This window comes from Spermophilus citellus (genome assembly GCF_964194105.1).
Source record: "Spermophilus citellus genome assembly, chromosome: 5".
In the NCBI taxonomy this organism is placed as follows: domain Eukaryota; kingdom Metazoa; phylum Chordata; class Mammalia; order Rodentia; family Sciuridae; genus Spermophilus; species Spermophilus citellus.
In genome coordinates this window covers 167,249,805-167,277,070 of record NC_138186.1, presented here as the reverse complement: position 1 = coordinate 167,277,070, position 27,266 = coordinate 167,249,805, and the positions used below count along the sequence as shown (strand labels likewise).

At 45.5% G+C, this 27,266-nt stretch overlaps 1 protein-coding gene across 1 annotated transcript in view; it reads right to left on the bottom strand.

The window, feature by feature from the left end:
- Positions 1 to 27,266, bottom strand: part of SLC22A3 (solute carrier family 22 member 3) — an 88,701-nt gene that overhangs the window by 41,780 nt on the left and 19,655 nt on the right. The window contains exons 2-3 of the mRNA XM_081295317.1: positions 8,429 to 8,532; positions 1,240 to 1,394 (exon numbers count right to left, since the gene is read on the bottom strand). Coding sequence (XP_081151443.1) covers positions 1,240 to 1,394; positions 8,429 to 8,532 — 259 coding nt within the window. The remainder of the gene's footprint in view (positions 1 to 1,239; positions 1,395 to 8,428; positions 8,533 to 27,266) is intronic.

The window sequence follows — 27,266 nt, the reverse complement described above, 5'->3', positions numbered from 1 at the left end:
AAGCCCCAATTGTTTTGAAAAGTAAATGCTAATTATCAAAACATAAGTATACTAAACTGGATAAATTTTACCACTGTATCTCTAAAGAATTTGCAAATTACAGTCCCTTAGGACAATCATTATGAACATGAATTCCATAAATAATTTTCTATTATAAATAAATAAATTTCTATTATTTATTTATTTCTATTATTAAGAGATAGTTTCTATTAAATGATAATAATTCTCTCCCCAGTGTTGGACGTTTCATTTCTGTGATATTTCCCTAAATTTTTCTGGTAGACTCCCGCCCTCCTCTGCCCCTTCCCACTCTGGGTCTCTTCTATTCTATCTCCTGGGACAAGTTACTCGAAGACCACAGCTCTGAACATTCACAAAGGCCTGCGTCTATTTCAAAATGTCTCAGATTTCAAAGTTACCCTTTCCGCTTCCGCCAGTGACGACTGATCCCTCTAGCACTCTCTCTTTTTTCCACCTATAACAACGTCTTCAGAAGGTCTCCAGAGTGGGCACTCTCTCTTTTTGCCACCTATAACAACGTCTTCAGAAGGTCTCCAGAGTGGGCACTCCTGGGTAACAGTCACCAGAGAGAGGAAGCCCAAATCTGCAGGGACAATCTAAGAGGAACGTTCTCATTTCCTCGGGCACACATCCACTGTGACTTGAAGTAAGTGGCTGGTCCTGGACTAGGAGGAGAGTCAGAGGGCAGCGAGGACACTTCCAAGTAATGTGGCAGAGTCAGACCTTCTCTCACGCCCAGAAGGTCTGACTTTCTAGTTAGGAAGATAGCAAAGGCCACAAATAGGCTCCTCATTTTTAGGATAGATCTCCCACGTGGTAAAGAGTTCTCTATTTATATGGAAGGAGAGTTAAAGACATGATATCTGAGAATACAGGAAAGTAACCTTGAACTATAGCACAGAACATGCTACACAGAAAATACTTTGAACATGTTGTTTCAAAAAGATTCTGAAATTTTTGTAGAAATCAACTTTTAAAACAGCATGTGATAACCACCATGGGAGTGGTCCAAAGTGGCTCAGCGAGGGTCTTATGGCATTTTGTATTTGGTTCCCAAAATGAAGGGGTGTGTCAGTTGCTACAGCAGCCAGAATCCTGCCCAACCCCCCAGGTTGTAGAAATCTGTTCTTGCTGTGAATGGACGTGGCCACCAGCAGGCACTTCTTGGCCATCTGACCTTAGCTCCCCAACCGGGAAGAGGGCGCAAGGAGGTCTTACCGATCACATAGGAAGTCATCCACGTCCCCTTTCCAAACACACCTTGCAGGAAGCGGAAGATCACAAACACAGGGAAATTTGGTGCAAATGCTACCACAACACCAGTGACACCCACGCCGAAGCAGGATATTAAGTAAATGAGTATTCTGCCATACCTTTTTGAGAAAGAGAGAGAAGGGAACACCTTAAACATGGTCTTTCACATGATGGGGGAGGGGGCATCATTTTAGCGATGCTGAAAGAAGTGGTGGGTACAGAAAATGTGTCCTGCGTCACTTCACTGTTGAAAGGTAGAAGTTTCATTCTGTGGCAGGGCAAACCAGCATAGGCCTCTGAAGTGGTATCACAGCATTAAAGTATGCAGTGGCAGTTTCCCCAATAAAACTGTCTCCCTGATATGGCTGCTTCACAGATGGTCTCCCTGGTGGCCCAGATGTGACACTTCCCAGCAAGTTGTGAACAGGAGTCCCAGAGAGAAAGGGGTAGGGAAAGGGGTAGCAGGAGTGGCAGGAGCATCTCAGCCTGTGGCCTCCTTTTGAATCTTGCCTCCACTGGTGAGTGGTCACGTGACCCGGGACGAGTTCCTGAGCTCTCTGATGCAGGGTTCCGAGTTCCCGTGCTTGCTCTTTAATCCCCCTCCCACCTTTTCCAGAGTGCGATGGCGGCATGAAATGAGATGCAGATGTGAAGGCCATTTTCAAACTCTGGAGCTCACAGCTGATGTGAGTTTACAATTTTATTTTCACCCATTTTGCAGTTATTATTAAATAACTCAGGAAAAAGGAGCAGGGCTCGGTACACAATATTCCCAGAGTCTGCAGTTAATTTTGGCTCAGTTGTGTCAAACTTTTGGCTGGGTGAGAAGTTGGTTCTTAATGACCTGGAAGAAATTTCATTAGATGACATGTTGTCCTCCACAGAAATCCCCACGAAATTCCCACATAGTGCATCTTGCTTGAGTCGGCAGAGAAGAGATGGAAGTAAACCTTGGTTTATGTTGATTTTTTTAAAAAAAGTGACTTTAGTTTTTAGAGCAGTTTTAGATTCACAGCAAAACATCTGTTCCTTTGCTAGGTTGGATGAGCCTATGCTACGGTTTAGATATATGATGTCCCCCAAAAGCTCAACTGTAAGACAGTGCAAGAAAGTGTAGAGGTGAAATGTTTAGACATGAGGGTTGTAACCTCATCAATAGATTGATTCGCTGATATGGATTAGTGTGGCTGGAGGAGGTGGGTCACTGGGGACGTGCCTTTGGGGTTTATATTTCGTCCTGGTGAGCACAGTGCTTTTTCTCTGCTTGCAGTTGCTATGTCCCGAGTTGCTTTCCTCTGCCACAATGATCTGACGTCTCACTCAGGCCCAGAGCTATGGAGCTGGCCAACCATGGACCGAACCCCTGAAACTGGAGCCAAATAAACTTTCCCTCTAATTGTTCTTGTCAGGTCTTTTGGGTCATGGCAATGAAGCAGCTGACTAAAACAGTCTGCAAGTGACACATCATCATAAACAGTCATCATAAACATCATCATAAACATTAAGGTTCACTCACGTTGTCGCATGTGCTAAGGATTTAGAAAAATGTGTAATGATACATTTCCACCATTACAAGATCATATAGAATAATGGCACTGCTCTAAAATAAGTTTTATAGTTTTGTATTACACGTGTAGGTCTGTGATCCTTTTTCAATTAATTTAGCTGAGGGTGTGAGGTCTGGATCTACATACATTCATCTGCATACAGATGTCCAATGGTTCTAACACCATTTATTAAAAAGACTTTTGCTTCTTTGTCAAAGATGGGTTGACAATGTTTATACTTCTGGGCTCTCTTCTGCTTCTGTGACCTATGTGTCACTTGTCTATTAGTTCACCAATATCACAGTTTTTGGTCCATGGTAGCTTCATCATATGTCTTGAAGTTGAGTAGTGTCAGTCCCTGACTTTGTTCTTCTCACTATAGTGTTGGTGATGTGCCGCAGCCCGGCTGGCTGGGCAAACTAGCCGGGGGGGGGGGGGGGGGGGGGGGCGAACCACTTGTGTAGATTGATACAGCAGGAGTAGGAGCCGTTTATTGTAGAACAGGAGCGGTATTTATACATTCCACACAGCTTATCTTAATTAGCATAAACTAGATACATCAGTCAACCAATAAGAAATCTCCACACTTAATGGCTCGCTGGCCTTACTTCACAAACCACTCCCTCTGCAAAATGCCAGGCGCCATCCAGACTTGTTTTACAGACTCTAACATTCCCCTGGCAAAATGCCAGGCGCCATCCTGACTTGTTTACAGACTCTAACAGTGATGCTGGTGTTTTTGCATCTCCATGTAAACTTAAGGATCAGTCTGCTGGTATCCACAAAATATCTTACTGGGATTTGGGTTGGGACTGTATTTAATACATAGATCAAATTGGGAAGACTGATACCTTGACAACACTGAATCTTCCTATCTGTGAACTTGGATTGACTATTTATTTATTTAGTTCCCTTTTGATTTCTTTCATCAGAGTATTATAGGTTTCCTTATATAAATCTTATATGTATATATTTATTATATTTATACCTAAGTATTTCATTTTGTGGAATAATGTAAACAGTATTTTGTTTTTAAACTCAAATTTCACTTGTTCATACTTGATAGATCACAAAGCAATTGGCTTTTGTGTATTAACCTTATATCATGCAACATTGCAATAATCATTTGTTAGTTTTAGGAGTTTTATTGTTGTTGTTAATTATTTTAATTCTTTAGGATTTTCCATATAGACAATCGTGTCATTTATAAACAAAGACAATTTTATCTGTTCCTTCTGAATCAGTATATCTTTCATTTGTTTTTCCTGCTTTATTACATTAGCTAGGAAGAAGAGGAGTGGTGAGAAAGCACATCCTGACTTTGTTCCTGATTTTAATAGGAAAAGCATCTAGTTTCTCATCATTAACTATAGTGTTAGCTATGAGGGGTTTTGGTAGAAATCATAGAATTGAGGAAGTACCCCTTTATTTCTAATTTACTGAGATTTTTTTTATGATGAATGAGAGATGGTTTCTGTCAAATACCTTGTTTTGCATTAATATGATTGTGCATTTTTTTCTTTAGCCTTTTGATGTAATGGATTACATTAATTTATTTCTTTGACTTCTAATCTGTATTATTTCCTTTCTCCTCTATTTTCTTCAGATTTAATTTGCTCTTCTTTTTCAAGTTTCCTGACAGAAGCTTAGGTTATTTATTTTAGTTACATCTTCTGTTCTAGTAGATGTACCAATGCTATAAATTTCCTTCTAAGCATTGCTTTTTCAGAATCTGCAAAATTTGATAAGTTGTGTTTCATTTTCATTTTGTTCAAGATACTTTTAAACTTTGTCTTGATGTTTTTTCTTTGACTCATTTGTAGTTAGAAGTATGATGTTGACTCTCCAAGTATTCTGGGGTTTCACAACCTTCTGTTACTGATTTCTAGCTTAATTCCACTGTGATCTGAAAGCAGACATAATATGATATCTATTCCTTTAAATTTGTTAAAGTGGTTCTCATGGCCCAGAATAGGATCTATCTTGGTGAATACTTCATGTAAGTTTGAGAAAAATGTGTGCTTTGCTTTTGTTGGATGAAGTACTCTATAGACGTCAATTACATTCACTTGATTGATGGTACCGTGGAGTTCTGATACATCCTAGTGATTTTCTGATGGTTGGACTTTACATTTTTTGATAAAGGGCATTAAAGTCTATCAGGTTTTGCCCCCTCTGTTTTGATGCTCTGTTGCTGGGCATATATGTGTCAGGATTGCTGTGCTTTTGGAGAATTGACCCTTTTATGGTTATGAAAGGCCCCTCTTTCTATCTGATAACTTTCCTTGTTCTGAAGTTTGCTGTCTGATTTTACCATAGCAATTCCCACTGTCCCCTTGTTAGGGTTAGTATGGTTTATCTTTCTGCATCCATTTACTTTTCATCTATATGTGACTTTAAAGTTGGTTTCTTGTGACAATATAGAGTCAGGTATTGTTTTGTTTGTTTGTTTTGGGTACCAGGGATTGAACCCAGGGGTGCTTAACCACTGAGCCACATCCCCAACCCTTTTTAAAAATATTTTTTTAGTTGTAGATGGACACAGTATCTTTATTTATTCATTTATTTTTATGTGGTGCTGAAGATCAAACCCACTGCCTTACATGTGGGAGGCAATCACTCTACCACTGAGCTTCAGCCCCAGCTGCCCCCAACCCTTTTTAAAATATTTTATTAGAGACAGGGTCTTGCTGAGTTGCTTAGGGCCTCACTAAGTTGCTGAGGCTGGCTTTGAACTCATAATCCTCCTGCCTTAGCCTCCCAAGTCTCTGGAATTACAGGCATACACCACCATGCCCAGCCAGGTATTGCTTTTTGATCCTCTTTGAAAATCTCTAACTTTTAATTGATGGCTTTAGATCATTTCGAGTAATTGTGGATATAGTTGGATTGATATCTACCAGATTTGTTCCTATTTTTTTGTTCCTATTTTTGTTTTCTGTAAGTTTTCTGCCTTTTTAGTTTTAGTTGAGCACTTTATACTATTCCATTTTCTCTTCTTTCTTAGTATATCAATTATATTTATTTTTTAAACATTTTTAGGGCAAGGGTTAGGGTTAAGTTTTCAATATACACTTACAATGAATCCAAATCTACTTTCAAGCCACACTATACCATTTCATTGCTAAAGCAAATACCTCATAATAACAAAATAATTCTTATTCCTCTCTCCTTTCCCCTGTATAATTGATGTCACTTACTTTACATATAAATAAACATAAGTAAAGCATATACATATGTATAACATATGATAAATATATAAGCACATGATCAATTGTATTGTTATTGTTTTGAATAAATTGTTTTTTATTAGATCAATTGAGAATAAAAATTTATTTACCTTCACTTATTGCTTCTACAATACTCTTCCTTTCTTTTTGTAGCCCTGAGTTTCTGACCTGTATCATTTTTCTTTCACTTTAAAGAACTTTTAACATTTCTCACAAGGAACGTCTACTAGCAACAAATTCTTTCAATTTTCATTTGTCTAAGAAAGTATTTCTTGTTCACTTTTAAAGGATAGTTTTTTGCAGAGTACAGAATTCTAGGGTTGAAAACTTTTTTCTCCCAACATTTTAAATATTTCACTGCAATCTCTTCATGCTTGCAGTTTCTAAGAAGTGTTATGGGTTGATCCTAGGTACCCCCACAGGCTGATGTGCTGAAGACTGACTTGGTCCCCCGCTGGTGGTGCTACTGAGAGGTGGTGGAACCCTTGGGAGGGAGGTGGAGCCTAGTGGAAAGAAGTCATATCATTGGGGTGTGTCCTTGAAGGGCATGTTGAGACCCTAGCTCATTCTTTCCTTCCTATTTTTGCTTTTTGGCCACCGTAAGGTGAGTAGTTTCCTCTCTCATGGACTTTACTCTATGATGTATGACTTGCCTTAGGCCCCAAAGCAAATAGGGTCAAGTGACCATAGACTGAAACCTCTGAAACCGTTAGCCAAAATAAACCTTTCCTCATTTTAAGTTGTTTTATCTCATGTGTTTTGTCACAGTGACAGAAAGCTGACAACACAGGAAGTTGAATGTAAGTTTTGTCTTTGCTCCTCCTCTATAGTAAGGTGTTCTTCTCCTCTGACTTTCTTCAGGATTTTTTTCCATATCTTTATTCCCTGTGGTTTGAAGGCCATGTACCTCTGTGAGCAATTGTGGGGGCAATCACTGCTTGGTATTATCTGAGCGTGCTGTATCTACACATTTGGGTAAATTCTTAGTCATTAAGGTTTCAAATATTTCTCTAGTTCCCTTTCTCTTCTCCTTTTGGCATTCTCATGCATACATCTTTACTTCTGTAGCTATCTCACAGTTATTGAATATCAGGCTCTGTTTTATTTCAGTCTTTTTTGCTCTTTGCTTTTCTGATTTGTGTCTTCTATGGAAGTAGTCTCTTGGAGATTCCTTGCTCAGCCAGGCCAATCAACTAATAAGTCCAATGAAGTCCTTCTTTATTTCTGTCTGACCCCTTGCATTTCTTTTTGGTTCTTAGAAGTTCCAGCTCTATTAAACTGCCCATCTGTTTTCCAACTGTCTGCTTTTCGAGTCCTGAGCTTGTTGACTGTAGTGTTACATTTCTAGTTGATGATTCCAACATCCTTACCATGTCTGCTCCTGGTTCTGATGCTTGCTGTCTGTTTTCAAGCTGGTTTTATTGTTGTTTTGGTTTGGTTTTGCTTTTTCTGGCTTTTAGTAAGCCTTTTAATTTTTTCTTGATAGCCGGGCAGGATATACTGAGTAAAAGCAACAGCTATAAATAGGCTGTGGGGATATGGCAGCTCGGTGACAGGGAGGGGGTGTCCATAGTCCCACGAGGGCTCTGTCTTTCAGTGAGCCTCCGGACTTTGACCATCACTCCTGTCTCTTCCTCCCCTTACTTGGATAGGATGGCCAGCGTGGGCTGGACGGGGGACTTCCTCCTGCTGCATGGCAGGCTAGCACCGACTGGAGCTGGGCATTTTCCTTCCCCAGGCATTTTAGGTTCTGCTAACCCCCCCGCAGGTGAGGTTCTAGTTGGCCAGTTTCCCTGAGGGTGGGCTGTTGGGAGCAGAGTGCTCCCGCATGTTTCTGTGTGGTCCTCCCCCTCCTCTCATCCTTCCAGGTGGAAGCATGAGGGCTTTTCTCTTCATATTTACCCTGAGGGCCTGGGAGAGCTCCAGGACACACATAAGTGTGTCCCCTACCCATCACGGGGCCCCTGGAGTTAAGTCTCAAACCCCGAGCCTCAATTCAGGTCAGCCTTCTTGCCACAGCTCTGGCACCCCCGGGTTTCTGCTCAGGGAGATTCGAGTATTTCTGTCTCTCCAACTCGGGGAGCTGAAGTTTACTCTCTGATTTCGACTTTCTTACAGCTCCATGAAGACTGCTGATTTTCCATTTGTCCAACTTATACTTGTTAGGACTTTGTGACAACTTCTAAGCCCCTTCTATGCTGAGCTGGAAACTGGGAGTTCAATCTCGATTTTTAAATTCACTCTCTGACCCACCCCATGTGTAAATGTAGGGCCTCTTAAATTATCCCCTGCCCCTTCACTCAAGGATATGAATCACAAGCACATATGCATGTATTGCATGATATTGCTGTAAAAGGTTGTCACCTTGGCACCTACCTGTCTGCTGCATAGCCTAAGGTGAATGCCCCAGCCAGGAAACCAAGGTTTAAGATGGCTTGGGTGAGGTCCAACATCCATGCATTGACGCAGACAAGGTCAAACTGGGAAAACAAAGAAAACACTCATGGAGACAATCAGGGAGGTTAATCTTTGGAGCATCTTATCTCCTGTTAAACATTTTTGCTCCTCTACTCCTTAAATAAATTTTGCAAATGAATCACATGCATATTTTATACCAACATATCAGTAATTTCTTTGTTTATATAACTTATCAAGGATATAATTTTTAGTATACTATAAATATTGATTTCTAAAATAACATTGTTGTTATAGCCCTCTTTTTAGTGTATCCAATAGTACTTAAATGGTTACTCACCAGCATCCAACGGAAATTAGTTGACAGTCTAAAATTCAACATGGATCTTTTTTTCTCTTTGAATGATTATTTTTATTTCCACATGCTATTATCTTAATGTGTCATTTATATAGAAAAATTTTTATTGATTATCAGGCTTCTTTGTGCAATAAATTTTATATGTATATAGAATTTGAGTTTCAAAAATTTCCTGCTATTAAAAAGTCTCAAAATATCAGAATTTTTTCAGACCATAATTGGAAAAACATAAGATGTTGTGGATTTTGAAAAATAATTATTACACAAAGTAAAGTTTTGTTGTAAATGTACTTGTACATTTTTGGTAGAAAGTCAGGAAGGGTGGCTTCTCCCATCGGGTCTTATACTCTGTGGATGAACGTGTCTTATCCCTAGAATGAGCGGGGGTTCAACATCAGTCCTTCTCCTGTGTTTCGTTTTTATAATCTGTGGTCCAAGAAAACTTGTATGTGGAAAGACCCTCATGGGAATGAAGAATGTTTACACGCACATGAGGACACACATTTCCCAGACTCCTTTGTGGCAGGGCTCTGTGTAGGCTGGTGACAGCCCAGTGTCACTCAGTTCTTTGACCTTCCTAGTCATGCGCCAAGATTCACATCCTGATCTATCATCCAAATTGTTTTTTTATTCTCTAGTGGCCAGTTTTCATACAATTATACTGAAAGAAAAAAAAATGGAAACCACCCAGATTACAAAAAGTTTTTTAATGCAGTCACTAGCTACTTTACTTCTTAACCACTTTCTTAATATCAAAACAGTGTTTTGGATTGTCCCAGGGCCTGCTGACCGAGGTTGTCAACCCCTGTCAGTGTGTCCTGGTGAGAGGGAGAGGGCTGTGCTTCCTGTTCTCAGATCCCCTTGGGGAAGAAGGACACATGTGCGGTGGGGGTCTGAAGGCCTTGGGACCACCCAGGCCTTCCCTGCCGCGACCGTCCCTGCAAGTCGCCAGTGGGAGTGTGTGTTCCCGCTGAAGACCGCCGCTGTAGACCACAGCATGGAGAGAAGGCAAGGCTGGGACCGGAGTTCTGAGTGTAAGTTCATGAGCAAACTCTCCTATTTGTTAATAAGACACCACTTCTTATCTTGGTTCCACAGCCAGTGGTGACTTGTCATCGTGATCTGAAAAATGTTGGGGGTAACGGTAGCTGGTCCACCTCACAGAATTGCTGAGAAGATAATTGAAATGGAAGAGTTTTACACAGATGCATATTACTAGCCATCTAATCCTGGCAGTTTAAGAGGATTTTATTATCAGTTTTGGTTTATGAAGGTACAATTTTATTTTAAGTGAGCTTGCAGATGATTACTTATCTGAAATAATTTCCCACTGGGGTTAAGCATGTGAAGAATGTACCTAGAAAACACAGACAGTAAACCTCAGAAAGCAAGCCGAGTATTAAATTACCAGAGAAAAGGCGACATTTTGCCTTCAAAATATCAATGAGCACCAAGTATAAAAACCCAAGCAGTAGAATTGGCTTCACCCAGCAGTACTTCAAGTGGCCAAGTGACTAGTGCAGGGGCACAGGAATGCTTTTCTGTAGCAAGACTTAGCAAGAGTGAACCTTATAAAGAATCTGGTCTGCTACTTTTGAGTTGTGAGCATTCAGATGCCCCCTAAATAAATTCTTTACACCCACAAAATATTCTTTAATGAAGAAATAATCAGACAGAATTTTTCATACTTCATATTTAAATAAAAGGAATTGATCATAAAAGTAAAAATGGCTCAAGTACTGGGGTAAGGTCACAGGCATCCCACCAGGTGTGGCCTGCCTGGTGGCACTTTCCGCATCAGGGTTGGAGGTGAGGACACACGTTTCCCAGACTCCTTTGCTGCAGGGCTCGGTGTAGGCTCGTGACAGCTCAGAGGACGGGAGGGAGTGGGGATTCTCCTGCAGGACATGGCGGTGGCTCCAGCACCATTCCTGGCAGAGGAACGGTAGTTGGTGGCCAGTCAAGGGAGATGACCACACAGGTGTGGTGGGCTTTGAAACTGGCCATCCAGCAGGACAGGGCTGACCACCACGCAGGAGAGCTGTCTTTCCTGATCTTTTCCCTCTCCTTTTCCAGCCCTTCCAAAGTAGCTCGGATGTAGATCCTTTTATTAAATCTTTTTCCATTTGTAATACTTAGCCTGGTTTCCTTTTAATGACTGGGATCATGCCAATTTTCAAAAATATAAAATAAATGAACTTAAACAAAGTATGCATTTTTAAAGACATGCACACAAATTCACATGCACACTTATGTTTCCAATGCAGAGAGCACAGAAGCAGCAAGGATTCAAGAGCTTGGTTTTGACTCTGGCTTGTGTGATTAGGGGACAGATCATCTCTGAACTCAATTCCTGCTATTGCAACAGTTGGGGCCTGTGATGTGGTAATCACATTTAAAGAGAGGTGAGCAGGCACCGAAGCCCATAGGTTTCCTAAGCTAAGGCCTTTTCCAAAAATAAACTGCTACAGGCTTATTGTTCCTGGGAGACCTAAAACCTGCCTCCTGTCAATGGGCGGTCATTATGGATTGTTGAGAATTCAAGTCTGAATCAGAGGCACTGAAGTTTATTTTTCTTTTAAGGCAATCGATGTAGAACAAGTGAGGCATCTCTGATTTTTTTTTTCCAAAGGGTACACATGCAAAAACATTTAAAAATTCAAATGTCCATAAATCCATGTGTACCCATTCTGTTACTCATTAATCTTCAAAGTCACTCTTACACAAAGAGAATAGCTCTCCTTGGCATGAACAGAAAGTCAGTCTGATAAAAGACTCCAGCAGCTGTTCGTGTAAGGCCAAGAGGATTACATTGCCTGGTTTTGCTGAAAGCACAAGCAACTCTAGCCAAATTAGGTACTTTTGAAGGGATTCCAACTAAGGGCTTTTCTTAGAGCTTGCCAGTTAAATTGAAATAGACATTATGTTAATTTGATTTTAATGATAAAAGCTGGGGCAAGCTATTCTTAGATATATGTCAAAGTTGTGATTTCTAAATTATTCTTAAAACTAAAGCAACAAATACATCCAGTTCACCAAGGTCAAAGGTAAGGGAACAAAAGGCTTATAAACTCAGGTGCTTGCCTTGCCTGCTCCTCACATGCCCAGGAATGAACTCCGATGACATCATCTGGGTTTTCCATAAAGGTCTTGTTTAGTCTCTGAACCAGACTTTTACTTGTGAGATTGGAAGATGAGAGAAGATCACAGTATTTGACTTTAATTCTGAGCCATGAGAAATAGCACCTGTTCGTTATGTGTGTTGCTTGGGGGAAAGGGGAAGTCTCTGAAGTCAAGTCACAATACCCACGGGCCTTTGTTTCCGTCAATGGTCCAAGGAGGAGCTGTGTTATGGTGAAATGTGGTTTATTCCCCTAAGGTTTATGTGCTTGGTTTGGGATTAGGGTGATGGTGTTGAGAGGTGGTGTAATCTTTAAGATGTGAGGCCCCGTGCCAGATGACTGGGTAACTGGGGCACACCCTTGGAAGAAACCAATGTGGTTCTCTTACAACCACAGTTAGCTCCCTCAAAAGTGGGTTCTATAAAGAGAGTGAGGCTGACCCCTGAAGTCTGGGTTCCTGACTTGCCACCTCCATACACACCCCCACCGTCGTGATGCCACCCACCCTGAGGCCTTCACCAGACACCAGGCAGAGCTGCTCATCTTAGACTTTCAGCCCCCAAACTGTGAGCTAAATAAAGCCATTTCCCTTATAAGTGCCTAGCTTATAAGTGTATTTTGTTACAGCAACAGAGAATGAACTAAGACAAGTTATAAATGGAACCGTTCCTAATCAGGTCTTAGCTTGAAATCAGCAGCCGTTAAATTCTTCACCGAGTTTAAAAATATCAATACCAGCTTGGGTTTGGATGTCAGGTATGCTGTGCTCCTGGCTATATTTAAAATGGTTGAATCTGTTAATGTTGACTTCCATGGGCATGTTCCATCTTTATTCAATAGTAAGGCACCATGACAGAGCTTGGTGGTTAAAAATTATCATCATCATTAAAAAAATCGTTTGGGTTGGGTCTCCATGAGGGGAAAGTTTCTCATTCTTAATTTTAGCCATGATAAAAACATTTTTAACAGGCTCGGATGGCATATTTTGGGCATCTTCATTTAACATCAACAAGTTAATGTTGTTCTTTTAGGTATGAACCATCATGATAAGTGGCGGGTATAAAAACTGACCACAGGTATTTCTAGATAAGTCTGATTTGGTGCGATCCGCATTACATAGATGAGGCCTGGAGAAATACCAGCACAATGCCTGCCCAGTTTCCACTCTTTTTACGTAGCGTGGGAGCCAAGAGAATTCATGGGAAGCAGATGTAGGAAACTATATCTAAATGAATATTTAAACGTGAGAGGGACGTAGAGAGAGAAATGACTGGTGGAAGGGGGCTGGCCTAGAATGTGAGGCCCTGGGTTCGATCCTTAGCACCACATAGAAATAAATGAAAACAAAAAGATCCACTGAGGGTGGGAGGTAAACAGATCCTGCAGGAGTGGGGCCCAGGGGAAGCTCTGCCGCAGCACTCGGGGCTGTGCAGTTCAGGGCTTTGGGCTGAGAAGTCCCCCGCCCCACCTTGGTGAGAAGGGAGGGGAGGTCCAGGGCTGGGACAGTAAGCTTCTCACCCAGGAACCCAAAGGCACAAAGAGAGCTCAGGACCGAGGGAGGGTCGAGCGCAAGGGCACAGAGGAAGAGTCTGGAAGGTTGCACATGGAAAGACCCAGGACTGAGCAGGAATCCAGGGGATGAGAGCAGGTCCCAGAGATGAGCAGACCCAAAGACCCGGCAGTGATCACCCAGAACAGCATGGACTTGGCTCCGAATTAGAGGCTCCCTGAGGGACAAAGTCTCCTGTAGATGCTTGCGGTCCTGGAAGACATTCTCCAAAGCTCCTCGCAGCCACAGTTTAATGCGTGGTTATGCAAATAAGCTTGACATGGGATGGAGAGGTGTTTTAAAATGCATGGCTTTTTGTCTGAACTTGTGAAATGAAAATATTAAATCTATTTTAATAGCAATGCCTTGGGAGGTCTCAACTTCTGTCCTCCAGGTAGAGGACTTGTGGGATGCACCAGCCCCTCTTCCCAGGCAGCTGTAGCTCTGTGGTAAAGACATGCAATAACCCATTTTAAAACACTTATGATTTCTCTAAATAAATGGGATTGTCTAAAGATGAAAGGATCTCAATCTGTGCAGGACTCTCGAGGTGGAGAAGAGTGGACCCAGACCACCTGGAGGGTTAGCTCTGCTGTTCCCAGCTCTGTGTTCCTAATATCGTTGACTCTTTGTGTCCCTGTCTGTGAAGTGAGAAGAACTATATTGATGATGTCACTGAGATTACACATATCAAGTATTTAGCTCAATGCCTGAGCTCTGTTAAATGTCCTATAAATGTCACCAACTGCAATATGATCAGTAATATAATGATGTTGCTAAAAAATAACTGATGGTTTTAAGAAGTGGTTTTTGACACGGGCTATTCATCAGAATTACTTGGGGTAACTGAAACCCAGAATTACTCAGGGAAGCCTGAAACCCACCCCAGACCTATTAAATCAGAATCTAGTTCATGAAGTGACTGTTACGTAGAGGATACTATTCAAATGCTTTCTCAAGGATAGTTAATTGTAGCATATTTTACTGGGTTAAATAGCATTCCCCCAAATAGCTTTTGCAGATGTAACTAGTCAAGATGAGATCACACTGGGTCAGGGTGGGCCCTGACACGGTGACAGCTATCCTTATAAGAAAACAGGTACACACTAGAAGAAGACCCGTGAGGACTCGGGCAGACACTGGGGTCCTGTGTCTACAAGCCAAAGAAGGCTGCGGATTGCCAGCAGCTGGAGAGGCCCAGAGGGGCCAGGCAGAGTGTCCCCAGGAGCTTACAGAGAGGGGGCAGCCCTCACAGGTTCTGCCTCCAGAATTGTGAGAGGTTTCTGTTGTTTTAAGGAACCCAGTGTCTGGAAACTTGCTGGGCCACCCTAGGAAACCCACACACACACTGATTGAGATATTTTGAGAGTTTGGCACAATGAAGCATTATTGAGCTGTCCCTTCCTGTTACTACTTGGAATTCGGGGATGGGCTGGTCCCCATACACAGAATGCACCTGCCTGTCGGCCCTCAGTCCTGCCTGTCAGCCCCACTCTGTCAACCATGGGTCTCTCTCCTGGGCTCTGCCAGAGGCACCACGCCTGCTTGGGGCCAGCAGAGCCAGGAGGCTGGCTTCTGAGTGGGAGGACTCCACGGGCTAGAGGGAAGGGGCACTGCTGCCCTGCACAGATGCTGGCCAGCAGGAGACGAGCTTGCCCTGGCCTGCTCAGGGCTTGAGGCCCAGCCCTTTCCTTCTGGGGGTGCTCCCGCACTATCAAACCCTTCATGACCACCCACCCGCCCTGAACAGAAGGAAGGCTGCCTTGGGCCCACTTATGGTCTCTTGGGTTTCCCTGGCTGCACGCCCTGGTCTTGGCAGCTCTGGGTGAGAGCCCCTCCATACTGAAAGGCCCGTGTCCTGACAGGCCAGCTGTCCCGCCTACCCTGAGGTGCAGGCTGCACCCACTGCAGGGTGCAGAAGCCACAGCCGCATGCAGCAGGGCAGAGGCTTTGGCTCCTCCCCAGCGTTGGGAGCAGGGTCTGCGGCTGGGAAGAGCTCGGCATGAATGCCCTTCTCCCCAACAGACTCAGGCCCACGAGAAGCTCCAGAGCAACACAAGGGCAGACTGCTTTGGGTACAGTGCCGGTGGCCTCTTCGACCTCCGCCCCTCTAGAAAGCACTGACCTTGGCCCCAGAGGGCTGTGCAGCCAGCTGCCCAGGGCCGGGGACCTGGCTTCCCCTTGTGACTCTGTGGCTTGGACGGCCTGGGAGCGCTCCTGCCCCAGTGACCCTGCAGCTGGGTTTCACCATCTGTTCAACTATGGGGAGTTGTGGGCAGTCTTCATAAGATTTTACCAGAATAAGGAAAAGAGTTAAAGATAATCTCACTTAAAGAGATACCGCAAAACTAGAGCCGAGCACCTGAGGACGGCCGTTGAGGGTGAAGCCCCGAGCACCCCACAGCACCGCCACATTCCTCCCCAGACACCTTTCCCTTATCCTCTCCCTGGCCCCTTATGGGCTCACAGAAAGGATAGGAAGGGAGGAAGGAGGGAGGAGGGGGGAGGAGGGAGGGAGGGAGAAGGAGGAAGAGGAAAGAAGGAAGTAGGGAAGGAGGGAGAGAGGGAGGAGGGAGAGGAAGGGAGAAGGGAGGGAGGGAGGAGGGAGAAGAAGGGAGGAGGGAGAGGAAGGGATGAGGGAGAGGAAGGGAGGAGGGAGAGGAAGGGAGGAGGGAGAGGAAGGGAGGAGAGAGAGATGGAGGAGGGACAGGAAGGGAGGAGGGAGAGAGGGAGGAGGGAGGAGGGAGAGGAAGGGAGGAGGGAGAGGATGGGAGGAGGGAGAGGATGGGAGGAGGGAGAGAGGGAGGAGGGAGAGGATGGGAGGAGGCAGAGAGGGAGGAGGAAGGAGGTAGGAGGGAGAGGAAGGGAGGAGGGAAAGGAAGGAAGGAGGGAGAGAAGGAGGAGGGAGAGGAAGGGAGGAGGGAGAGGATGGGAGGAGGGAGAGAGGGAGGAGGGAGGAGGGAGAGGATGGGAGGAGGGAGAGAGGGAGGAGGGAGGAGGGAGAGGATGGGAGGAGGGAGAGGATGGGAGGAGGGAGAGGATGGGAGGAGGGAGGAGGGAGAGGATGGGAGGAGGAAGGAGGGAGGAGGGAGAGGAAGGGAGAGGAAGGGAGGAGGGAGAGGATGGAAGGAGGAAGGAGGGAGGAGGAAGGAGGGAGGAGGGAGAGGAAGGGAGGAGGGAAAGGAAGGAAGGAGGGAGAGAAGGAGGAGGGAGAGGAAGGGAGGAGGGAGTGGATGGGAGGAGGGAGAGAGGGAGGAGGGAGGAGGGAGAGGAAGGGAGGAGGGAGAGGATAGGAGGAGGAAGAGAGGAAGGAGGGAGGAGGGAGAGGAAGGGAGGAGGGAGAGGAAGGAAGGAGGGAGAGAAGGAGGAGGGAGAGGAAGGGAGGAGGGAGAGGAAGGCAGGAGGGAGGAGGGAGGAAAGGCTGGACAACAGGTGAAGGGCATGAAGAGATAACGCAGGAGTCAGAAGACAAAACAGGGCCCAGGGGATGACAGCTGGACCCGGCCTCCAGAGCACACACATGTAGGGCCACTGTGTCGGCCCCCAGAAGGGCACAGGGTCACAGGTGGGTAGTGTGAAATGTCCGTGTTTATCCAGAGGGGGCCCAGATTCAAAGAGCTGAGGAAGTACTACATGCATTTAGGAAATACGGCCAAAAAATAAATACTGACTCCCAGTTCCCAAGGGTCACAGCAGTTTTATGGACTCCTCTCTCCTACAATTCCCAGATAAAAGGACCCAACCAATACTAAAAACTCCAAACCACAGATAAGGACTCAGGAAATGCAGATGGGAAGGGTCCCTCCACAGGCTCCGGGAAGTTTTGATAAGAGCAGAGCCTGGTGGTGTCCCCTCCCACCTGTGGTGAGGACACCTGTAAGGGAGTCCTTCCTCGGACAGACCGAGGCGGTGGGCAGCAGACTGAATGATGGAGAAAGGTGAGTGATACCTGGAACACCCCTTCAAAGAAGTGCTGCAGGAAAAAGGCCGAGGATGCCAGACAGGTAGCTCACACCAGGCTGAGGCAGAAGGACTGCAGTTCAAAGCCAGCCTCAGCAACGTGGTGAGGCCCAAAGCCACTTAGGGAGGCCGTGCCTCAGAATAAAACACGAAAAGGGCTGGAGACGTGGCTCATGGTGAAGCGACCCTGGGTTCAATCCCAGGTACCAAAACAACACAAAACAACAACAAAAGGACAAAAGAGGAGCTACCTGAGAGAAAAGAGGCAGAATTAAGTCTCACACACGACACGGGTCTTTCTCCACATGGGAAATGAGGTCACCTTGAGTCCTAGAGGGAGTGGCCTCTCTGGCTTCCTGTCCCACCAGACCATCCTAACTCCTAACACCTGAAGTTCGAGCTTCAGGGGCCCTGCTTCCAAAAGCCGGCCTGCTGAACTATTTTTAATAATGCTTCACCAATGGAGAGAGGTGGGGGGCCTTTCACCAGCTGTATTTATAAGGCACGTAGGAAAACATAATCGCCTGCCATCCAGCAATTACAGCTCCTGCCTGTGGTACTGGGAGGGACGCCCCTTGGGTCTTGCCTTGGGAATGGGATTATCCCTCCTTGGTTGAGACTTAGTCAAGTCAGAGGCTCCCACTGCTACAGATAGAATTGGGGGTTTGGTGTTTGTTTCAAGCTCTGCCCATCATGCCCTGACCATTTCCCAAATCCTGAGCCCCATCACTTTTCACCCACACTCCGTTTGTTTCACTTCTGAACTTCCCTCTCTCTCTGTCTGGAACAACTTTTCTATTTTTATTTTAATTTTCAATCTCTTCTCTGTCTAGTAAAGTCACTCTTCAAGGCCTAGATAAAAGGGGCCCATTGGGTGGGAAATGCCCTCCCTCCCTGAGCCTTTAGAGACTTCAAGTGGGTTAGCGCCACAAGTTAGCACCTCAGTTGTGATCACACATCATGAATTTTCCAAGAAAGTTCATATATATATATATATATATATATATATATATATATATATATATATATTTCCCCTAAAAAGGACTTTTAAAAGTTTCTTTGACTACATACCCCTGTTTTTTGAGTTTATTACAAAATTATTTTCTGTATGATCAGGTTTTTGTTGTTGTTGTTTTGTTTTTGGTACCAGGGATTAAATCCAAGGGCATAACCACTGAGCCACATCTCCAGCCATTCAATTTTTTTTTTTTTTAATTTGGCCTTGCTAAGTTGCTAAGGCTGGCTTTGAAGTTGTGATCCTCCTGCCCCAGCCTCCTGAGCCACTGGGACTTACAGGCGGTACCGCTGGCTATATAATCAGATTTTAAACCTGGAAAAACAAATTCTCCAGAACGTGAAAACGGGCCTGCAGAACTGCAACCTTGGTCTTTTCCCGGGTTAACATGTATTTTTAAAGCTTCTTAAAATGACTGAATTTGATATGATTATTAAAAGTTGTGTTCTAATTCCACCACCACCTTTCTGACTTTGACACACCCTTCTGGAATCCTTCTAGAATCTTCTCACATCCAATTAAAGAATCGTCTTGAATCTGGGCAATTGCCCTTTCAGAATTTTCTGATTCTGTGACCATGGAACGAGTGTGAGACACCAACCCCTGGTTGCTTATATCACTAAAACGATTATTCTCATAGACAGACATGCAATGAAAAGTTCTAGAGGAGAGTTTGTCCTGGGCAATTGTGCCACTAACAGAGACCAGGCGGACTCTCTTCGTCCTTCCACAAGTTCAGAGTTCATTGAACAACAACAACTTCACGAGCCGCGTCAGTTTCTTTAGCTTTAAGTCACGGAGTTCTCTCGGTTTTGGTAGGTGGTTGGGACATGGCAATCACTAGTCTTTTATTTCATTCCCATCGTCATTACCAATATCCATGCCTCTCAGATCACACTACGAATGCAGAGGGTCCCTGACGATGGCCAGATAAGAGATGAAGTAGGGTCTTGGCAGGCAGTTTCAAAGTGGGCTGACACCAGGTAAAACTGCCGAGCTGAGGTCTGGGGACAGAGAATCGCAGGTTCTCACTGTGTTAATCTTACGGGGCAAGGCTCCTGGTGAACGACCAGGCGCAGGGGCTAGTGTTGCCACCGCGCACAGTCTTGGGGTGCTCTCCTTTTGTGGCCTTAGGTGAGGGGTTACATCTGGTATGACTGATGAGCTCCTGTGTCTGGTGTTTCTGACATGACTGTATATGCCCATGTGTCCGCCTGCTCCTGATTTAATCCAGTTGGCACAGATAAATGATTCAGTTTATGTCTTACGGTTGGTGCTGGGCGGATGGCGGCTGTTTGCTTGTACAAACAAGGTACGGTCATTCTAAGGTGGCACTTGTGCTCAGAACAGAGCAGCTCAGGGCAAACTGCTTCTTTATGAAATGGAGCATCTCCGAGGTGTGCACAGCCGGGACACTGCTGTCCCAGGCAACACGGAGTAACTCAGAGCAGGTGTGGCCTCTCTCCACAGAAATGTAGGAAGTAGTCCAACAAGAAAGCCAATGAGAAAGTCAGGATTGCTGACGAGTCACCACAGGTTAAAACAGTGACTTGATTCACACAATTAAAATCTTTGGGTCAAACCTCAGCTTTCTTTCTTAGCAGACTTCGCAGGTGGCTCCTTCCCTCCTCTGTGTCTTGGGCTCAGTTTCACTTTGTTTATTGTTCCTTTGGTGGTTTGTATCCGAGAGCAAGAGCAAGAGGGACTTGACAACAGAATTATTTTCATAACATTTCCAATTGATTGCAATCAGGAAAGAGATGTGGGAAAACATTTAATCTTAGGCCAGTTTGGGCCGGGTTTTATGATAGAACTTCAAGGAAGTCCTGGCCAGCCTTAGGACAATGGAGTTATTCACTGATGTCCACCTGGAGATCACAGCTTTGCAAGCACTACCCTGTTGAAACTGGACAGTTCGTAATTATTTGGCCCAAAGAGTGAACCACACTTGGATGCTGAACTCCAAATATTTCCACATGGGCAAAGACCTTGGTCCCAGTACCTCACCTTATTCCATACTCACTCCCCTTCCTTAGCATCTCCTGAACTGTCCCTGCCCAGCTGTGGAGCATGTGAGGACAGGCCTGGTCTTTCCCACACCTGGGGTCCATGTTGATTCTGCCTGTTCTGGGGCAAAATTAACTTAACATCTGTTTAGTCATTCTAATTCCTGCTGGGATCTGAGATCCCATCACCCATGGCTGTGCAAGTTCCTAGATCCAAAACATTTGCTTCTTAATACATTTTACATGCAAATGGTTTCCATGATGATGACCTGGATTAATAAAAACAAGAAAAATTATACACGAACCTCCTGATGACCCCGTACTACCAAGGACTCACTCTCTCAACACACGTTAGCCAAGTAGCAGGGCTCCGCCAGGCAGCTGCTGTCAATGGTGGGACAGTTTCCTCTGCACATACATCCTGGTGTGCAGGTGAACGCAGAGAACACCTCACCCCATGGCATGCCTCAAATCTGAAATCCAGCAGCCGAAATTAATTTTTATTGACAATTAACATTTACTTCTTACTCTATGGGACAGGCTTTCAAGCTGTTGTTTTATGGGCAACATCTCAGTAAGTCCACCTAACACCTTGTGAGGGAGACACTGATATTTTCCTCATTTCATAGATGAATAAACAGACTTGGAGAGATCAAGAAACTGATTGGAGGCATCATATTTACACCAGTTGGATGTTGCCTATGTCTGCTCTAAAATTTCCTAGGACTAGTGAAAAAAAAAATGTTGCTATCACACCAGCCTGGTTTTTCATGGCTTCAAGCATCACTCTGGCTATTGCATATGGTTCTTAGAGCCAACTGACTGAGGGGAGGTGCAAATTTTGAGTACAAGAGTTATGCATCTTGGTCCTAAAATTACGTTTGCTTGGAAAAAGAAGAGAAAGTTCTAGAACAGATGTCGTCCTGGCAGTTTATATGTCTTTTTCTTGGCTCACACCTAGGTTTGACAAGAGGAAAACCCATGACTGCTAAATACTATTAACTCTCTTCAAACCTGTGGCCATTTAGAAAGGCCAGGGTCCTGGTGGGTGAGCACGGAGTAGGACCTGGCTTTCTGTGAGCCCCTGCTTCACTCTGTTTCTTTCAGGAAATGCAGGAACAAAGGTGTCACCGGTGGAGGTCTGGCTGGGGCCATGTGGTCTTCCTTGCAGTAAGCAGCGAGGGGAGCCTTCTAGACCCCCTCTGTCCCAAGCGGCAGGCACCCACCCATGTGCGTCTCTCTGGAGTGCACCTGGGATGCAGGATTCTCACCTCTGTCATTGCAGGGTTTCCAAGGTGAAGGTGGACCCAGGACACTTCTATTAATAACTTATTGCTGCTCTGGAGGCTGGCAGCCTCCCTTGGAGACCCAGTGGCCTCCTGTGCCAACTCTTTTCTCTCCTGGTTCTTCTTCATCCACATCTGCTCCAAACCCTGCAGATAAGCATGGTGAGATAACCATGGGAAAGGGCCCCTCAGAGAGGCCAGGGTGCTCTGGCTGCCTGCCGGTGAGCGGGGAAGATTTCTGCTCCCCAAGATATTGCCACATTTAGAGTGCTTCCAAATCTTGCATTCTCCATGACCAGAGAGAGGAATAAGCAAGTTAAGCCTGCTTAAAAAAAAATGGCTCACTCATTCATTCATGAAAAGCCTGTTAGGGAGGGATTGCTGCTGGATGGGGGCGTGTCATGTGCTCGGCAGGCAGATCCACGCTGGGCTCTGGTTCCAGCCAAGCACCAGGGATGTGGGATGGGGCCCAGAGCACAAAGGGGAATGTGTTTAAATGCCATAGGAGAAACACAGAATGCTCATCCAGCTCCGAGGAGGGAGTGACAAGTCCCAGCTGGGAGATATGTGTCAGGAAAGGCTTTATGGAGGCGGCAGCATTTGAGCCAGCCTCCAAGAACTGGTTGTATTTTGACACACAGAGAAAGGCAGGATCAGCAGAGAAATCAGAAGAGGCCAGGGCAGACCAGGATTACAGTATCTAACTAGCTCACTCAAAAATGTAATGGGAGATGTAATTACATCTCTCAAGAGCTATTAAGTGGCATCTTAATAGTTCTATGCAATTTACAAAGTATTTTACTATCCATTATTTTATTTGATTCACACAAAATATGACCTTAAGCCTTAAGAACCTATCAAATTTTATTTTCAGTAAGACTCAACTGAGGACCTAAATGTGAATGTAATTTAAACATACAATGCTTCATGAAGTCAAATAGTGCTACTTAGTACTAATGACTAGAAGTTACTAGAAAATAGAGAGCATAGTATAATGAAGTCACATGTATGTATGTAAAATGTACATGCTGCTTCATTAATGTCCTGTTCCCCCAACCTGGCTTGATAAGTAATAATGGGAGAGCATTAACAATGCCTGGTGGAACACTGGATTACTTGGTCCTATGATTAATTTTTAGAGAGATGGAGTTGTAAAGAGACACTCTCACGTGCATGCCCACCTGTGTATAATGGACGAGAGTGGATGTCCCTTAGGAGGGAGACTGGGACTTTTGGTCTAGTCAAAGATGCCCTGGCCAGATTTCCCACCCCCACATGCTATTTTGGAGCCTTGCCAGACCCCATCAGAAGGCAGAGCCCAGGTCCCTTTTCTTTGAATCCAGGAAGAGCTTGACACCCTCCTGGAACTGATGGAATCAATGGAAATAATGCAGGGTGGTTTTCAAGCTTTGGTCAGAAAGGCAATGTGGCTTCTACCTCAGGAGCAAGCCCACATTTGAGCTGCTTCGAGAGAAGTCTGAGGCAGCCATGCTGGGAGGAAGCCTGAGCTCCACGGGGAGGCCATGGGCAGTCATTTCAGCTGACAGCAGTACTGACTGCCTGGTATATTAAGGCATGTAACAAAGACACCTCTGATGGTCCTGCCCTGGCTATAAGGTCATCCCTTAGCCCCGTACCTGAGGTTGCACCTTACAGAGCGAACACATGCCTTGTTATACCCATTCTAAGTTTCTGACCTACAGAAACTGCATGAGAAACTGGTCTCTTTCATCAGTAAATTTTGGGGTTATTTGTTACACTATAATAGTAAGTGGAGTTCCAATTTGATCTGTAGTGGTTTGTTTCTTTAAAAATCTGAAGTAAATATGACAACATGCTTACATGTGTTCATTTTGGGTGATGGGTACATAAATATTTTTTACAATTTTGCTTAGTTGAAAACTGTGATCTTAATATGAAACACAAATTGTTGGAATTTCTAGTAAACTTATGTGTTAATGTCAAAAAGTGGAAAAATTCCAAAAGATTTGCATGTAAAGATATTTACATTTTACTTTGTTCATTTAATAATTCAAAGATAGAGATGAAATTACTATAATATGGCCAATAAGCATCACAACAGCATGTTACTATAATAATTGCTGTTAATGTTGCTACACAGTAGCAAGTTCTGAAAACTGCTTCACATGACTTATAAATAAGATAAACATTTTCATAATAGTCTAGAAAAAGTCTGCTACAGCAGCATTGTTTACACGATTTTTGAAAAGCAAATGGATTTTGGCCTGCTCAAAGAGATTAAGATAAACACAGGCATTTAGGGGTAATTTACCAATAAATCATGTCAGGCTTAGGTTGTTTACAGATAGAAAGTATTACTGAAAAACTAAAGAAAAGTAAAATCACTGACATGAAAATCTCCTGTAGGCTTCTTCTTCCAAGTAGGCACGTGGAAATCGTGGTGATGTTGGAAATATGAAATACACAATGGGAACACAAAATTCCTTCCGCATCTCACCAAATAGAGTGCTTCCTGCAGATCTTCTCCAGGTTTTGGGTTCCTGTTTCTTGGAAGTGTGTGTGAACCAGCAGACCAAGGCAGCCAGCTGGGCCTATATGCCTAGTGTCTGCAGAAATCTGCAGGGTGTGCAGCAAGGGGAGCAGGGGGTGTGCCGGGGCACGGAGGGGCAGGAGGCGAACAGAAAGAGGGCGCAGACCAGCTGCTGTGTGACTCTGCGCCCAGGAGCACTGATCCCACTCTTCCTCTCAGATGGTTGACACCAGGCCAGGAGCAAGATGGCGGGTGAAGAGCAGCCTGGGGTCCTGGGGTCCTGGGAGACCCTGGGAAGAGCTGATTGTCTGGGACAACCACCTGGGTGGAGCCTGCTCAGGCTGCCAGGGAGGGATTGCCTGGACAGGATGCAGGTGCTTAGTTGTGGGGGGATTCAGGGCCAAGGCAGGTGGCTCCAAAGGTCAGGGACACTGTGAAGGCAAAAACCTCCAGTGAAGGACAGACTGAGGTCAGAGGGGCCAAGGTGGGGGAGGATGGGAGCTGCCTGAGCAGGTGGGAGGGCGAGCCAGAGAGGGGTAGGAGGACAGGCCTTCCTCAGGGGTGGAGTTCCTGCCCTCCACTGTACCACTAGGAGGAAGAGGTGGGAGGTAAGATGGGGGTTGGGGGCTCTTGCCTCAGTGGAGAAGCTTGTCCCAAGCCTCCTGTTCCCCAGGGAGGTGGAGAGTGAGAGGTTTCCTGAGAGCCAGGGGAGGGACTGGGTGGGGAGGGGCAGGTTGAAAGTTTGCAGAGAACAGAGCCTGAGCACCAGAGTGAGGGGTCAGGACACACCCCAGGGCAGCTGGGCAGCACTGAAGGCCCAGGAGCTAGTCAGGGCAGAGCAGCAAGTGCGAGGCTCCCGGAGTCCGCACAGCCCGGCTGGCGGGGGGCCAGCAGCAGGGACCTTGCACACTGGGGACTAAAGAACTGGACTGTGGGTCTCAGCTGGTCGGGGAAGAGAAAAGGAGGACCCAGGGCCTATGGCGGAGGTGGTCAGCAGGTTGCATGAAGTGTGAGGCTGGGGGCTGCTCTGGGAGATGCAGAGCCCTGACTGCAGAGCTGTAGGGGAGGGGCCCAGGCCTCTTGTTCACTCTGAAGCCCTAGCACCTCCTAAGGCCACGACCTGGTCACTCCAAACCCTCCTCTTGAATGAGAGAATAGTGCACTTCCAGCGATAGCTGGAGGTACACCTTCCAGGATGACTGGGGAAGGCCGCTGGAGATGCGGCCTGTTGAGGTGTGGATGTGAGGTGTCTCAGCAGAGCCCCTGTGTTGACGTAGGAGTGATCATGGTGAGATGTTGGACTGAGGGAGCCATAACCCAACCAGTCCATGCGAGTTTGAATGGACTGACTGGGCGGTAACTGTGGGCAGGTGGGGCATGGGTAGAGAAGGGGGTCACTGGGGGGTACCCTGGGAGGGTGCATCTTCCCTGTGGCCCCTTCTTTCTCTATATCACTAAGAATGGAGCAGTGCTCCTCCCTGCACCACGCCTTCCTGCCATGATGTTCTGCCTGGCCTCGGGCCCAGAGCCACAGAGTGATCCTACCACGCACAAGACCTCTGACACTGGAGACAGAATCAGCTCGTCCTCCCTAAGTCGTCCTTGTCAGTCGTCCTGGTCACAGTGATACAAAGCTACCTGACACACAGCTCAGGACCTGGATGAGACTCCTGAGCAGAGGAAGGTTCTGTTGCATTCAAAACCTGCATATGGGGGAGATCAGGGCACCGACAAGGTGGAGGACATTTTCTCATCACCCCTAATGTGCACAAGGAGGATCAGAAGGCAAAGCGTTAGGGCAGAGAAAGCCACAGCCAGAGTGGTAGCCACAGTCTGAAGACCCGAACTTCCCATGACCTGTGACCTTTCTCTGGAGAGGGCCAGGCTTGATTTCAGCCAGTCACCATGGCAACGGAAACACCACAGCTGAAGCTTGCCCCTTTGGGCCATCAGTGCTCCAGGTGAGGCCCCAGACCTGACCAGACTGCAGCTCAGCAGCATCTGGAGAGGCAAATCCCAGGCCCAGCTACACCCCTGCTGAACCTGAAGCTCCAGGGCTCCTGGAGTCTGTTTCTGAAAGCCCCCAAGGTCACAAGCCAGCCAGGTCACAAGCCCACTAGGCCACTGAGTGTGCTGCTCTCAAGGCAGGTGGGCAGGGACAGAGGGCGGTTTGCAGTCAGGTGGACTTGAGGGAAAGCAGGCCCATGCTGTCCTATCCTACAGCAGGCACAAAGCTGCCCCCAGCCTCAATTCCATTCTTTGGAAAAATAGGAAAAATGACAACAACTTTCCTCATAAAGCTGATTTGATGCTAAAAATAATATACTTAAAACTCCTGAAGCATACTTAGCTATTGCATTTTGTGACTGGAAGTTTCAATAACCCGAATAACCCCATATAGTATGTAATCTCATCCAGATCAATATGTTACTGGTTTATGAATCAAACACATTTATCTTGCTACGTAGTAAAAAAGAATCACTGATATAAAACAATGTTAAAGGACTTGGGGCAGGAGTGCTGCTCAGTGGCAGCACATGGTTTGCTTAAGGGCCCTGTTCCATCCTGGGCACTGAAAACAAATAAACAAATAAAGCAGGTACGGTAAAGATCAATGCTATGGGCATGACATGGAAACACACTGTAGCTATTAAACACTGCAGGTCGGTTAAAATCTAAATTCCTGCTAATGAAGCCATGGCCTTTTTAAGTCTTTGTACTGAGGGAGGCAACTGTAGTTTCTTCCCCAGTTTCAGTCTGTGCTGTATCCACCTTTCATTACTGAAGGAGTAGCTGAAGCCTGGATTCCTTTTACAAAGAAAAGAGGTTTATTTAGCTCACAGTTCTGGTTGTTCAAGGGCCGCACCTGGTAGTGGCCTTCTTGCTAACAAAGGCCCTGGGTGACACAAGGCATCGAGGGGTAGGAGACAGAGCGCGTGTGAGCGTGTCATCTGCTGGTCTGGCAGAATCACACCAGATTGATCCCCGGGA